Source organism: Microcebus murinus, chromosome 5, assembly GCF_040939455.1.
Source record: "Microcebus murinus isolate Inina chromosome 5, M.murinus_Inina_mat1.0, whole genome shotgun sequence".
In the NCBI taxonomy this organism is placed as follows: Eukaryota; Metazoa; Chordata; class Mammalia; order Primates; family Cheirogaleidae; genus Microcebus; species Microcebus murinus.
Window position 1 is genome coordinate 30,931,913 of NC_134108.1, and position 14,188 is coordinate 30,946,100.

Below are 14,188 nucleotides of genomic sequence, written 5' to 3' on the forward strand. Positions count from 1 at the left end.
CTCCAGAAACATGCTAAGGGACAAGTGTTATTTGACAAAGTATGTGAACACCTCAATCTCTTGGAGAAGGACTACTTTGGACTTATGTTCCAGGAAAATCCTGAGCAGAAAGTAAGTGATTTCAAGTTTATTTGTGTCTTTTTAGAACATATTATATATTTTTTTCTTAACCACCGTATCTCAGTATAAAATTTAACTTTAAAATGACTTATGTGTTAAAACTTCACTATAGGAATTTGGTAAATTGAAAAATTATCTTGTGTAGAGAAAATGACCTATAACTTTTTGGCATTCCGTGTGTGTGTGTGTGTGTGTGTGTGTGTGTGTGTGTGTGTGTGTGTATTTTCCACTTATATCATGAACAGACAGAATGTTTTCAATCGAAAATTGGTGTTCTGGCATAAAGACAACACAAACTTTTAAAAATGGTGTTATCTCAGTCACTTTTGGTTCTCAATCACTCAGTCTGGCCTTTTGGTACTAAGGATAGCTGGTCAAATCAGATCACATTGTGTAGTCACCTGTGCGCCACTAGGTATTCCGCATGCCTGGAAAGCAGGGAAGGAGACACATTGGAAGGATTCTGTCTGAGGATCCCCAGAGCATGTGGGTCACAGCGAAAGAGATTACTGTTCAAGATCTAACATTCAAATCACAGTCAGTAGAATAGAACAGTCAATAGAGGAACATGAGTGTGAATTTTATTTGCCTACATGGCATCATTGTATTAACATGTCCCACTAATGAAATACAGGATACTAAAGGTGATAATTATAGATACATATTCTCAACTTGCTTACTTTTAAATTCTTGATATCTAGTTTGTGGTTTAATTCCATGTTTAGACTAAAGACAATTTTAAATTGCATGCCTGCCTGCTGACTAGTATGCAAGTATTCTTATTAGATGTGTGTTTAGAATACTCTTCTCAGAAACAATAACATATGTGACTAAATAAACTAGGCATTTTTTAAGGCTATAAATTACAAGGTGGATTTAATAATGTTTCCAAGCATGTGCTCTTCTGTTGGCCTTCAAAGCTGCCAAAAAGAATGTGGTGGAGATTTGACTATTGTTACCTATTTTTTTTTGAGATTACATATTGGTAGGTTCATGTGAGCATTTAATCCTTGTAAAATAGGGACACAATTTAGTATGTTGTAAAATTTGTAGACTAATGTGTTCTGTTAGTAGAAATAGGATATACTACATTAAGAAATCTAGTATTTCTGAAGCACTAGTTTTGCATAAGAAAGAGTGGTATTTAGATAGTAGGATTTACTATTTTTTATTTTGATAACTCCCAATGTATGTGTCTAATTCATATCCTAAACATCTGAATCTCAGACCCATCTCCTTAACAGCCTGCTGTAGAAGTACATAGGCAATTTCTTTTGTCTGTTATCTGAACATTAAGTACAAACCTTATTTATGTATTACTCTTTCTCCCTATTACTCTATGAATTCCTTGAGGGTAGAGACCATACCTTATTTATCTTTGTGGCCTCATTATATCTAGACATTAACTAATGTTTGTTGCCTGTGTACCATCTCACACCCATAAGGATGGCCACTGTCATAAAATCAAAAAATAACAAGTATCAGTGAGGATGTGAAGAAATTGGAACCTTTGTGCACTATGGGTGGGCTGTAAAATGGTACAGTTGCTATGGAAAACAGTATGGCAGCTCTACAAAAAATTAAAAGTAGAACTAGTATATGATATAGCAATCTCCCTTCTGGGTATATATCCAAAGTAACTGAGAGCAAGATCTTAAAGAGATATTTGCACACTCAATGATCATTGCAGCGTTATTCACAATGGCCAAGAGGTACAAGTGAACTAACTATCTATCAATGGATGAATGGGATAAAGAAAATGTGGTTTATAAATATAATGGAATATTATTCAGCCTTAAAAAAGAAGGAACTCTTGTCAGATGCTATAGCATGGAAGAACCTAGCAGACGTTATGTTAAGTGATATAAGCTAATCACTAAAACACAAGAACTGTATGATTCTACTTATTGAGGCATCTAATGAGTCATACTTGTGGTAACAGTAGAATTGTGGTTGCCTGGGGCTTAGGGAAGGGGACATGGAGAATTGTTATTTAGTGGGTTTCAGTTTTGCAAGATGAAAAAGTTTTAGGGATCTGTCGTACAATAATGGGAACATAGCACTACTGAACTGGATGGTAACACATGGTTAAAATGGCAGATTTTTTTTTTTTTTGAGACAGAGTCTCGCTTTGTTGCCCAGGCTAGAGTGAGTGCCATGGCGTCAGCCTAGCTCACAGCAACCTCAAACTCCTGGCTCAAGCGATCCTCCTGCCTCAGCCTCCCAAGTAGCTGGGACTACAGGCATTCGCCACCATGCCCGGCTAATTTTTTGTATATATATTAGTTGGCCAATTAATTTCCTTCTATTTTATAGTAGAGACGGGGTCTCGCTCTTGCTCAGGCTGGTTTCGAACTCCTGACCTCGAGCAATCCGCCCGCCTCTGCCTCCCAGAGAGCTAGGATTACAGGCGTGAGCCACTGCGCCCGGCCAAAATGGCAGATTTTATGTTATTTTTTTATTTTTTATTTTTTGCCACAATTAAAAAAAAAATACTACCTATGTGCAAAGCAGTATGCTAACTGCTGAGAATCTAACAGTAAGCAATGAAGATATAGACCCTGGCCTCACGGTTGCCTCTGCATATGTTCTAGTCGAGGAGACAGAGTGAAAAAACTTATTGCCCATTCATGAAATTTTGATTACTGTTCTGTAGGAAAAAGGGCACTAACCAGTAAGACTCTTCTTAGACGGGAATGTTGCCTAAGCAGAGACTTAAAGTGTGAGTGGGCTTAGGGCCTCATGTCTGTACCTCCCATGTTTCATCACCCAGCCTGAGGCAGGAGCAGCTGTCTACTTGAAAATTGAAAAGAAGCCTGCTGCAGTTAGTGCGGGGAGGATGAGATTAGTTAGGGGAGGGCCGAGTGTTAACGGGAGTCAGATCATGTGGGGCCGTCTAGGCTATATATTAAAGCTTGGGTAATTTAGTTTTTCCTAAGAAAAATGGTCATCCATTGATGGGCTGAAGCAAGGATGTGAGATGACCAGTTTAGCCTTTAAAAAGGTCACTTTGGCTAATAGTAGGAAAAGGATGAGAAGGGACTTGAGCAGGGGTGCTCACTCGAAGCACAGAGGTGGCTTTGATTAAGGTTGTGGCACTGTAAATAAAAAAAAAATGAATAAGAGAGACTTAGGAAAGAGACAGAATCAATCTGATGACTGACTAGGTATGAGGGAGAGATGGCAAATACCAAGAGTAAGTAAAGCTTGGTTTCTGGATACATGGAGGTGTTCAGTGAGGGGAGAAGGAGGACTTGACGGGAGGGGAAAGGGAATATCATGAGTATAGTTTCAGACATGTTAAATTTTAGGTCAGATATCTTCTGGAAAGAACAACTAAATAAATGAATTTAATATTAGATGTGTCTTAAAGAATGGCAGCTAGCGTGGAAAATACTCCAGGGATAATCTGTCTCAACAGTACATAGTACAGGAGTTGGTTTTCTTTCTTGATGTGGAATATCGTAATATATGTTGAGTTGAGGCTTGTGACCTGGCATAGTTATTGATAACTTACCTCTTTTTAAAAGAACCAGAGGTGGCTTTTACCCCAAAAATATTCCAAGTAAAGTAGAAATAGCTGTTAATAGCTGATCATTCTCACTATGTAGGAGGCACAGTTCTTAGCACCTTTTATATATTGTCTCATAGAGTTTTCAGAATAAGCCTTCAAGGTAGAGATTGTCAGCCACACTTTATAAACATAGAAATTTGAGGCATAGAGAAGGTTAAATAATTAACCCAAGGTCCTCAGGGCAATAAATGTTGTAGATAAGGTTCAAATTCAGGCAAAACTGGTAGAAAAAATAGACTTTAGATTTTAGGGAAAATGCAACACTTTTGAACTTTCTGTCAGTCAAGGTAAAAATGTACACACTGTTTCATAGCTATCATAACTCAAAAAATATACTATCTTTCCTCAGAGGACTTCTTCATGTTATCAAATTCTGGAAGTTATCTTGCAAGACTTTACATATAGGGTGTTGAAGGATATTGTGGGCTGAGTTCCTAATATGAGTTTCACAGTTGATGTTTCTATTACGGCATCAATAAATTTGGGGGCATGAGCTAACTTATTGATGGTGATTCTGTGACAGTCTGTGCCAGTGCTGCTCAAAAGGGACTTCTTTCTTTGTGTCATAATTACTTGAGAGACATATTTTTCAACTAGGAATCTTAGTTATTAGGAATCTTACTCCTACCTCCATTCTTCTCCATAACACCCCACCCCCCCTAAATGCACAAATACACATTAATGCTCATATTTCCTGGGCATGCCATGATTCCTCCCTTCCCAGTTAAAAAATAGTCCCGTCACTGTTTAATTTGCACATGTGGTGCTGAAGGATGTTATGGTTTATGTTACCAGGAGGGATGTGGGATGTCATGTCCCTCAGGTACATTGGAGCAGAAAACAGATTAATCATTTGGTCAGGCTAATATTATCAAGTGTATAGCCTTCTAGTAATCTAACTCAATTCAATGATAGGTCTTAATATACCCTCTCCTAAATACCAGCTGGATAATCATTAGGGACTAGACAGGAGATACTTGTAAGTTTTATATCTGACAAGGACCTGTGGTATGAATATCTATAAATTTGGGTAATCAGATGACAGTTTAGTGTTGATATTCTATTATAGCCACTGAGAATTATGATCAATATTCTGGATGTGAGCAGGGAAGGGGCATTCTGCCCAGAAGAGAGGTAATGGCTCCAGCATGAGCAATCATGATGTGGATGAGGTATTTCAAGGTGCCTGGCAGGGCTGGAGGGGGCAGTTCCATCATCTCCATGTAGGAAAGACCTATGAGCCGCAGGCACATTGGAAGGAGGGGTTGGGGACTGGTCTTAACGCTGTGTTTTCTCAGCAAGTGCTCTGTTTCAGCTGGGATCATGGGTTGATTTAGGGTGACTCGGGGGGGGGTACTGATGGGAAAGCAGCTGGAAAGATAGGCAAAGATCATTTTTTGGAAGATCTTGTATCTCATGCTAGGAAATCTAGATTTCAAATAGGAAGATATATGGTCATATTTGCATTTCAGAAAGAATACATTCTTGGTATTGAGAAAGATGATGTGGGGGGCTGAGACCAGAGGCAGAGAAGTCAGAAGACAATTATTGTAGTTGTCTAGCCCAGAAGAGAGGAATACTAGGGCAGTGGTATCAGGGATGAAGGGGAAGAGAGACAGATATTATGTAAGTGATATCTGCAGGGCTTTACGACTTATCGGCTCTGAGGTATGAGGGAGGGGGAGGGGTTGAGGATAAGTTCCAGGTGTCAGGGTTGGGTAGCTGGGGAGTTTGTTGGAGACTTTTACACAAGGACCTCAGAGGAGGAGAAGCAGTTTGGGCTAGGTTAGTCAGCAGAGAGTGAATTTAATTTTCATTTTGCCAAGTAGGACATGTTTGTAGGCTCTTGGCTAGATGATGTCTGGGGATCAGGGAGTAGGTGAATGCTAAAGAAAATTAATGGCAAAGAATTTGAGCATTAGTGTAAATTATCATTAAAGAAGCCTGGCCATGAAGAGAAGAACAGATGGGAGAGGGTCATACTAGATAGAGGATATGGACCAACACTGCCAATAGAAGTTTTTGTGATCATAGGAACATTTCAGACCTGCCCTGTCCATTAGCCTCATATAGCTGTTGATAACCTGAAATATGGCTAGTGTGACTGAGGAATTGAACTTAGATTTTATTTATTATAACTAAATAGCCTTATGTGACTGCTGGCTATCATATTGGACAGCACAGATAGTTTACTAAGGGTTTGGGGATTGGCATATTTGCTTCAATGGATATAAATTTGACTTTGGCTCTGAGAAAGCCTAAGAAAAGGATATGGTGGAAAACAGAGAAGAGTGATGATGATAAAGGGTTCTAGAGTCATGAAGAGGATAAGCCTTGAATAAAGAGGGAAACCTCATTCAGAGTCTACAAGAAACAGTATAAGAGGTGGTGCAGTTGTTAAAAAGTCTGAGTTGAACAAAGTGTAGCCTCACATCTCTGTGAAATAGAGGGTAAAACCATCTGCTTAAGAGTGAGTAGGGTAGCAGTGGGACCAGGAGAGACAGCCAACCAAAAACTAGCATATGGATTGCTGTTGACAGTTCTGCTGAGATTGGCGATCATAAAATTGTGATGGCAGCAGAATATATTTGTGTGTTTTTCTCTAATTGCCATCAACAACCTGGGTATATTAGCGGAGAAACAGAGTATGGGAATGGTTCTCTCGGCTGTGTTCATGATAGTTATGACAAGAGGACAAAGGATTGAGAAAACTGTAGAGGTGCTGATGAGATGTGATCAAGCTGATTATTCAGGGGGTCTCAGGAAGGAAAGTAATTGAAGGTGAAATAGGCTGATAAGCTGGGAGAAAATAGCTGGGGTAAGGGATGGAAGTCTAAAGATGCTGAAGAGCAGGCACAGTGGGAATAAGTGGGCAGAAAACATAGAAGGAGAGGAAATGATTGTATCTGAGAACTGTGTGACATGAGCTGGGGTATGGACATGAAGGGGATGGCTGAAGTAAAGCAGAGATTAAGGTCAGTAAGGCAGAATATATTAAGATAAGGATAGGTTTGGTGGGTTTACCATAGCATTCTTGGCAAAAAGATGCTAATAAGATGTAAATAAGAATTCATAATTCCTTATTATACTTTTTAGTTTCTCTTAGGAAATGTGAGATGAAAATACATATAAAATTAGGCACACACTTTGTATCTAGGCTTTAACTCAAAAATTTTGGGGCTAAAGAGTGGGGTGTCCTTTCTGAGACATTCACTTTTCAGGAAATGAATGCTCAAATATAATTAGCAATATATTTAAATTATTCATGCATCATCTAATTTACTTTTATAACTTCTGTATTGTGCAATTAAAAAAATTTCTGTTTATGTAGACAAAATCCAGTTTTCTAGAGATCTAGGCAGAAAAACTCTTATTCTTCCAATATAGATTTGTATGGTATTCTGTTTTTTTCACACAGATTTATTAATGTTATACTAACTTGGCTTAATCAGTCCTGCTTTGCTCGAAACCCATGCAGTTTCAACAATAGGATACAGGAGTGTAAGCTTCTTTCTTTCTCATGCTGAATATTACCTGGATTTATGGAAGTTTTGATACTTATTTTAAATTATTATAAAGTGAAAGTGAAGCAAAGCCACAATGTTCGTATGAAAATTTTTCATGGAGAGAAAAATCTAAACTTTGTTTTGGTTTTAGTATAGTACTGTATCTCTCATGGTTGAGACACTGAGTTGGAAGCCTTTTCAGTTCATTCTGAGTACGGAAATCTATCATTGTTAGTGTTAGAGCTTTTTAAATGTCTGTTGAGAAATCTCATGTAAACTTTGCTATGGAAAATGTTGTTAAAAATATGTGGAATCAAGAGACATGTTTTTCTTTTACATATGGAATTCCAAGTCCATATAGTTCTTATGTTCATGTCTAAATGAAACCATCATTAAGGGTTTGACCTCTCTTTAAAGGAAAAAGATTGTCTTGAATTTTTCATGTTAACAAAGTTTGGCATTTGGCCCAGGCATTATAATGTCATTTTGCCGCAATCTGTATTGAAAGAGGAGCTTGTTAGAAATGTAGTTGATATCTACAGCTAACTTTGTAAAAAATTAGTTGAAGTTGTTGTCTAATAGTCAGACCATTTCCCTCTCAGAACCTAGAACTGAAAACTCAAATACTAAACTGTTTGCATATATAGAGTATTCTTTAATAAAATTATATTCAATCCAGTTAAACTTTATAATCTCACATTGTCCCAGAGGTATAGTGAATGTGTTTCACTGTGATACAGTGCCTGTAACTTTTCTCCTAACACTAGCATTACGGTAGAGTTCTATTAGACTTAATTTAGGCAAAGGTATATTAAAGGGGATCTATTTCAGTGCTATAAATTTCTATGAGAAAATGTAGATTTTAGACAAAACTACTTTTATCCTTTTAACATTTGGTAATACTGTGTGAGTTGGGTTGAATTTCTTAATTTCTTCCACCTGGCCAAATTGGAGATCACCAAAAGCAAGTGAGGAAGGCATGGCTTGGCATTTGAAAAAACTTCTAACTCTGGGATCTAAGGGTCCAGCTTGAATGGGGAATTAGGTGAGACAGATGGTTTTTTGGGGAAAGAAACTGTTAAAGAAAAAATTATTCTAACACTTGTTAAAACAGTAAGACATACTATTCAGGGCTATTACAATAGGTATAGGGACCACTGCAGTGGGGTTTTGCAATAGACAAGAGAGATTGAGCTCAACACCAAATACAACAAGGCAGAGTGGGGATTTATAGTCAAGGAGCAGAATAGGGGTCAGTGAATGGAAAATTACTAAGAGGAAACATCAAAATATACTTTAGCGGGATTCTGGGTAAACTGACCTAACAGGACTCTTCCTGAAGGTAGGCCAGGGTGATCTGACATCACCTGGGAGCTGGTGGAGGATGAGGAACCTGATCAGATATTGAGGGTGATCAGATATCAGGGGAGGATGGGGAAATTATGGTTAAACCAACTTATTAGCAAGATTCTTTCTAAAATTGGATGGTGTGTAGATGGACACAAAGTCAAAAAGTTGAAGCCTAATTGAGAAGAGGCTGCAGAGGAGCCTGAGTGAAGTTTGGTCAAGGGGAGACTCTTTGCCAGAACTAGGAGATGAGTTTTGTGAATACATCTCGAGTTGTTTGTTATCCAGGGTTAGTGTGGTCAGGGCCCTGCTGTGGCAACCACACACTCAAGACTGCTAATAGGATGCTGCTGGTTGATGACTGTGATTACTTTTCTCTGTCAGGTGAGAGTGGTTAGCAAGTGGGCTAAAAGGACTGTAGGTCTTGGCATTCTTTGGTACAGCTGGGTCTTGGTAGTCTTTGATAGAGCTGATTATTGTGCTGGGGAGGAGTTCAGAGACAGATACAGGAATGTGGAAACTGCTCTGCTAGGGCTTTCTGCAGGAAGCTGACAGTAATAAGAGTGTTTACTCAGTGAAGGCTGACAAGCTAGTAGGACTTGAAAAATGTCTCTCTACATTTGGCTTTCAGGAAAAGACAGAAATTTCTACATAAAAAGAAATGTAGAGCTGTACTACTCAGAGTGGTCCAAGGACCAGCATTGTTAGCACCACATAGAAGCTTGTCAGAAACAAAGAGTTTCAGGCTCTCACCCTAGACCTGCTGAAATAGAACCTGCATTTTGACTAGATCTTCAGGTGATTCATACGTGCCTTTAAAGTGTGAGAAGTTTTTATGTAAGGGACAAAATGTTCTTTTGAGGTAGCAGAGAGAATTGTAGGTGTTTGAAATGTCACAGAAGCCAAGGGAGTATGGGGTCCTGATAACCCCATATCCAGAAGTGTTCATATATTCATAGCGACTTAGTCAGAGTTAGGCCAATCCCATTCTTCATGGAAATCTGGACCATGTATTCTGAGATTCTTTCTAATATTGCTGGCATCCTATGAATATAAATGCAGTGTTATGATTCATTATCAAGCTTTCTTTTTCTAGATGTTTCTTTTGTTAGAGGATAATTGAGAATCATTTTTAACACTTTTTTCTGAGAACTTATATTGAAAATGTTATAGGGAAATATCAGAAGACTTGGTTAACCAAGACTGGTTCACCCTCAGATTTGTAGTGGATAGAGAGTAGGATTAAGGAGCTTCTCTAACTAACCAATACTAGTACAATTACTTGCTATGCTGCTTAGTTAAACAAAAAAATTTCTGTAACCTTCTAAGGCAGGAAAAAGCCCCATCTTATTTTGTGCCCTGGAGTCATTTGATGATCAGGTGAATTATATAGACTGCTACTTAGAACAGTGCTTGAAATGTAAAATTATAATAAAGTATACAGGGCTGCGATTACTAAGTGACACTCTCAAAACAGTAACATAAAATTTGGGATAAAGTAATAGGTATGTGTTTTTGTTAATATATTAATCATCAGTGTCTAATATCTGTTGTGATTTCAAAATATTGTTTAGCATAAATGATATTTCATATAGAAGTATTTTTGATTTCTACTGGTGACTAAGGTACCTCTGATATTAACCATGTTTTTTTCTGTTACATTTGTAATTGATGGTAATGCTAAATTTCAGTTAGAAGGTAGTGAAGGCTGGGCATAGTGGCTCATGCCTATAATCCTAGCACTTTGGGAGGGAAGCCGAGGCAAGAAGATTACTTGACGCCAGGAGTTCAAGACCAGCCAGGGCAACATAGCAAGACCCCATTTCTAAAATAAAACTAAAAATAAAAACTAGCTGAGCATGGTGCCATGTGCCTATAGTCTCAGCTACTTGGGAGGCTGAGGCAGGAGGATCATTTAAACCCCAGAAGTTTGAGTGAGTTTGAGTTTGCAGTGAGCAATGATCATGCCACTGCACTCGAGCCTGGGAGAGACAGAGTAAAACCTTGTCTCTTAAAAAGAAAAGACAAAGTTAGTGAAAATAGATATGTAACATTTTCCACTCCAACTTGAGTTCATCACCATCTTATTTCATATTCAAAAGTGATTAAAAATACTGATATTCTAGGACCACATTTTAATTTTAGTTTACTTCTGTTGGAATCCTATCATAGCTATGATTCTTTGTAACTTTTATTAGTCTCTTATTTAATCTGATGTTTGTTCAGAAGATAAATATTAACTGAGTTCATATTTTGGGTGTGGAATAGGTGTTGGCAGGAGAAGTTGAGGAGAAGAATACCATATTGAGTGAGTGAATGTTCCTGCCCTTAAGTAGCTGCTGAAATACTTTTTTTTTTATAAACTGAGATAAATTTTATTGAAATCTGAAATGGGTGCCAGCTCTCCTGAGTTTTACATTTTTGCCTATACATTAACATTTGGGAAATGCTGAGAAAATTCATCTTGCCTGATCATGAATCGCCTAGAGCTGTCACTAAAATAGAACTTCTCAGGCTCCTCCATGGAGAATGTTGAAGGATGTTCCAGGTGGGCCATGGATAAAATCTGTTTTTTAACAAATTTGCCAGATGGATTCTTATCATCAGGCAAAATTTAGAAAAGCTTAGCTGGGTAATACTTTAACATGTACGTAGAAGCACTTAGATGAGTCATACCTGTAATTATTTCATGAGAAGGGATTGTGTTATTTATGTCTTGTCTCCATTTCTGAGAAGAGTCTTCACTGTAGTAGGACAGCTTTGTGGAAAGGGCTGACATTATCATCAGACAGTTTTCTCTAAGGAAAAGGGGTTTGGTTTTCATTTTATCTGGCCCATGAATGTAGCGACTGTATTTTGTGAACCCAAAGTCTGATTTATTAACTTTTTGTGGGTAGGAATATTTATATAAGTATTCTTTAATGTATGTAACATATCACCTTTGGAAATACAAAATTATGTGAAGAAGGGAATAGACCAAAAGGTGATAAACTTAATTTAGTTTTATTATGGCCAAAATATATATATATATATATATATATATATATATATATATATTAAAGGCCCTGGGAAAGTACTTTGCATGCGTATTTACTTTTTAGGAAGCAATAAAATGAAATAAGGGTTGCAAAGCACTACTCTGAGGTTGTGATCCTCCTTTTGCAGGTGAAGAAATTGAGGGTTACGGAAGCTGAAGAATGTGCCAAAGTCAGAGTTGGTAGAAAGCCCGAATTTGACTTCCATGTACTTCTGATGAGGAAGTCTATATATGTGGCTGTAACAGCCAGGCTTTTAAGTCTAAAGCCTGGTAGTGATCTGCCATGACATATCACCTTGTGAGTGAGGATGTTGTGCATATATGCATATGTGCCCACATGCATTTTTCTCATTCTCTGATGTTATTTTCTATCTTTTTTTGTGTCTGTTTCTTGGTTTGCCCAGCCAGCCCTCTTCCTTAAGTGTCAAACCAAGATGTTTATTTTTATTATGCACTTTATTTATTAGAAAGTTTTATGCCTACTATTTATGTGTAATTGATGATACAGATAATAAACTTGCATTCTTGTAAGTCATTTTAAGTACTTTTTTGTTTTTTACTTATGAATTTATGATGGTAGGCAGTAAAATTATACCCCACCTACCACCATCTAAATACTCATTAGAGATAATTATTCAAGTAAAAATAAATCTCATAAAATAATATAACTTGTGATCATTTACAATGACCCCCACAGCATGGAGAGGAAGGAAGTAAGCAATGGGTAGATATCAGTCAGCAGGTATTAATTTACTGGTTTAACTTAATTAACTTACTGGTTGCCTAAAACTGCCAAGTACCCTGGGTGATACGAATAACATGGTCTGGTCCAGCCCTTGCCAGTTTGTAGTTCTGGACAGTGAGAAGACAGCCTTAGTCCCTGGCAGGGATGGAGCTTTCAGTGTGGCGGTGAGTGTGGTTAGGCGAGGGCAAACCAGGTAGGTGAATGGAAGGCATCCTGCCTCCTGCTGCTGCTTGATCACATCAGGCACACTGTGTCCTCTTAGTCTTTGTATAGAGGTGGGAATAAGAAAAGAAGACACTTCAGCATTCAATATTCTGTTTAGCAGTGTTACAGAAAGTGGCCCGAGAATGACACAGAGTCTGAGTTTGGTTGGCTGACTTGTCACTCCTATTCCTGGGTCTGTAGAGCTCTATGGACTCTCACCAGGCCCTGTAGAAACTGTTAGGAAATTTGTACAAGGAGTTGGGCCTTTAGGTGAGAACAGAAGGGCCAGATGGCTGGGACACAGGGTTAATTCTTGGGGTCACAAGCTTCCACCATCTTCTCCTGGAACAGAGAGGACTTTATTACTCTTCTATAGTAGGCACCTGCACCAGTGGTCATGCTTAATAAAACGGGATTCGGAAGGGTCTCTCTTTAAGACCAGTAGTTCTCTCTCTATTCTTTATGTTTATGTTCTGAGGAATTTTTTCTTTTCTTTTCAGTTTGGCACCAGTTGTCTCTGATTCATTTTTTCTTGCTGTGGTTGTTACTTCCTTGGATTGAAATGCCCCCCACTTGACCCTCCCTCACCTCTCCCCTAGCCTCTGGACCAGTCAGAGGCTGGCTGATGAGTTTTTCTCCTTCCCGTGCACTCATGGTCATGGCCGTTTGGCCATTGCGAGCCAGCTCTTGGGTGGGACAGCAGCAGCAGGGCCGGGAGCTGAATGCCAGGCTCTCTTCTCAGGCAAGAATTAGAGCTGCTCCCTCACACAGCACTGGAGGTGGCATGAGAGGGTCCCACTGCCCTTCACGTCAGTGGCGCTTGCAGCTGGGACACCACTTATATGAGAAACTAGACTCTGGCAGTTCTTTATTGAGAGGTCTGAATATAACCAGTGTCAGATCAGAGCCATGCGTACCTTGGGTCTTTGCTGCCCTGAGTGTGTGCCATGGATGGTGTAGTAAAACCCAAAGAGGTCCATGCAACTCTGCTTACAAAGAAAGCATCCTGTTGTTATTACTTTTTAATAGCGTAAGCTACTGTTATGTTGTAACATTTTAATATATTATTAGGACAATAGTTTGTTTTCTATGTAACAGTAAACATTTAAATTGCTTGCTTTATACATCTGTATAAAATTCCGTTTAAGCAGAGATGTTATATTATTTTGGATACTTCTCAGAATCAGCAAAGCTGATTTATTTGAATAAATCATTTATTCATTTAACCCCTTGCACTCACTTGCTTTTTTCTCAATTCCTTTATTCTACTCGGGATTTAATTTTTTAAATACCCCAGATTTTACAAAGTGTGGCAGTAGAATAAAAAACTTCATACAAACTTATTTATTTGGATTTTTTTATATTTCAAATTATTGATACATTCAAAGAGTAATTTTAATCTTTATAATATTCGCTAACCATGTCGAGTCACACTCGACATCCGAGTGAAAAGGGTTGAGTCATTTATTTGAATCACTTTATTGTATCTCAAAAAATATTTTTCTCCTATGTGAGTGATGACTTGAAGATAGGGTAGGAGACGTATAAAAAATATAAACAAAAATACACACACACAATGTTTTTGGATGGGTCTTTTGCTTATATCTTTGAAAGACACATATTTAATTGTTCTCAGGTGGTTTGAACCTAATAGT

The 14,188-nt window shown here is 38.1% G+C and overlaps 1 protein-coding gene across 24 annotated transcripts in view; it reads left to right on the forward strand.

Moving 5' to 3' along the window:
- The window catches only part of EPB41L2 (erythrocyte membrane protein band 4.1 like 2), a 202,950-nt gene that overhangs the window by 122,180 nt on the left and 66,582 nt on the right, over window positions 1-14,188 (forward strand). For all 24 annotated transcript variants that reach the window (XM_076002960.1, XM_076002942.1, XM_076002955.1 and 21 more), the window contains exon 4: window positions 7-111. In XM_076002960.1, the coding sequence (XP_075859075.1) occupies window positions 7-111 (105 nt within the window). The remainder of the gene's footprint in view (window positions 1-6; window positions 112-14,188) is intronic.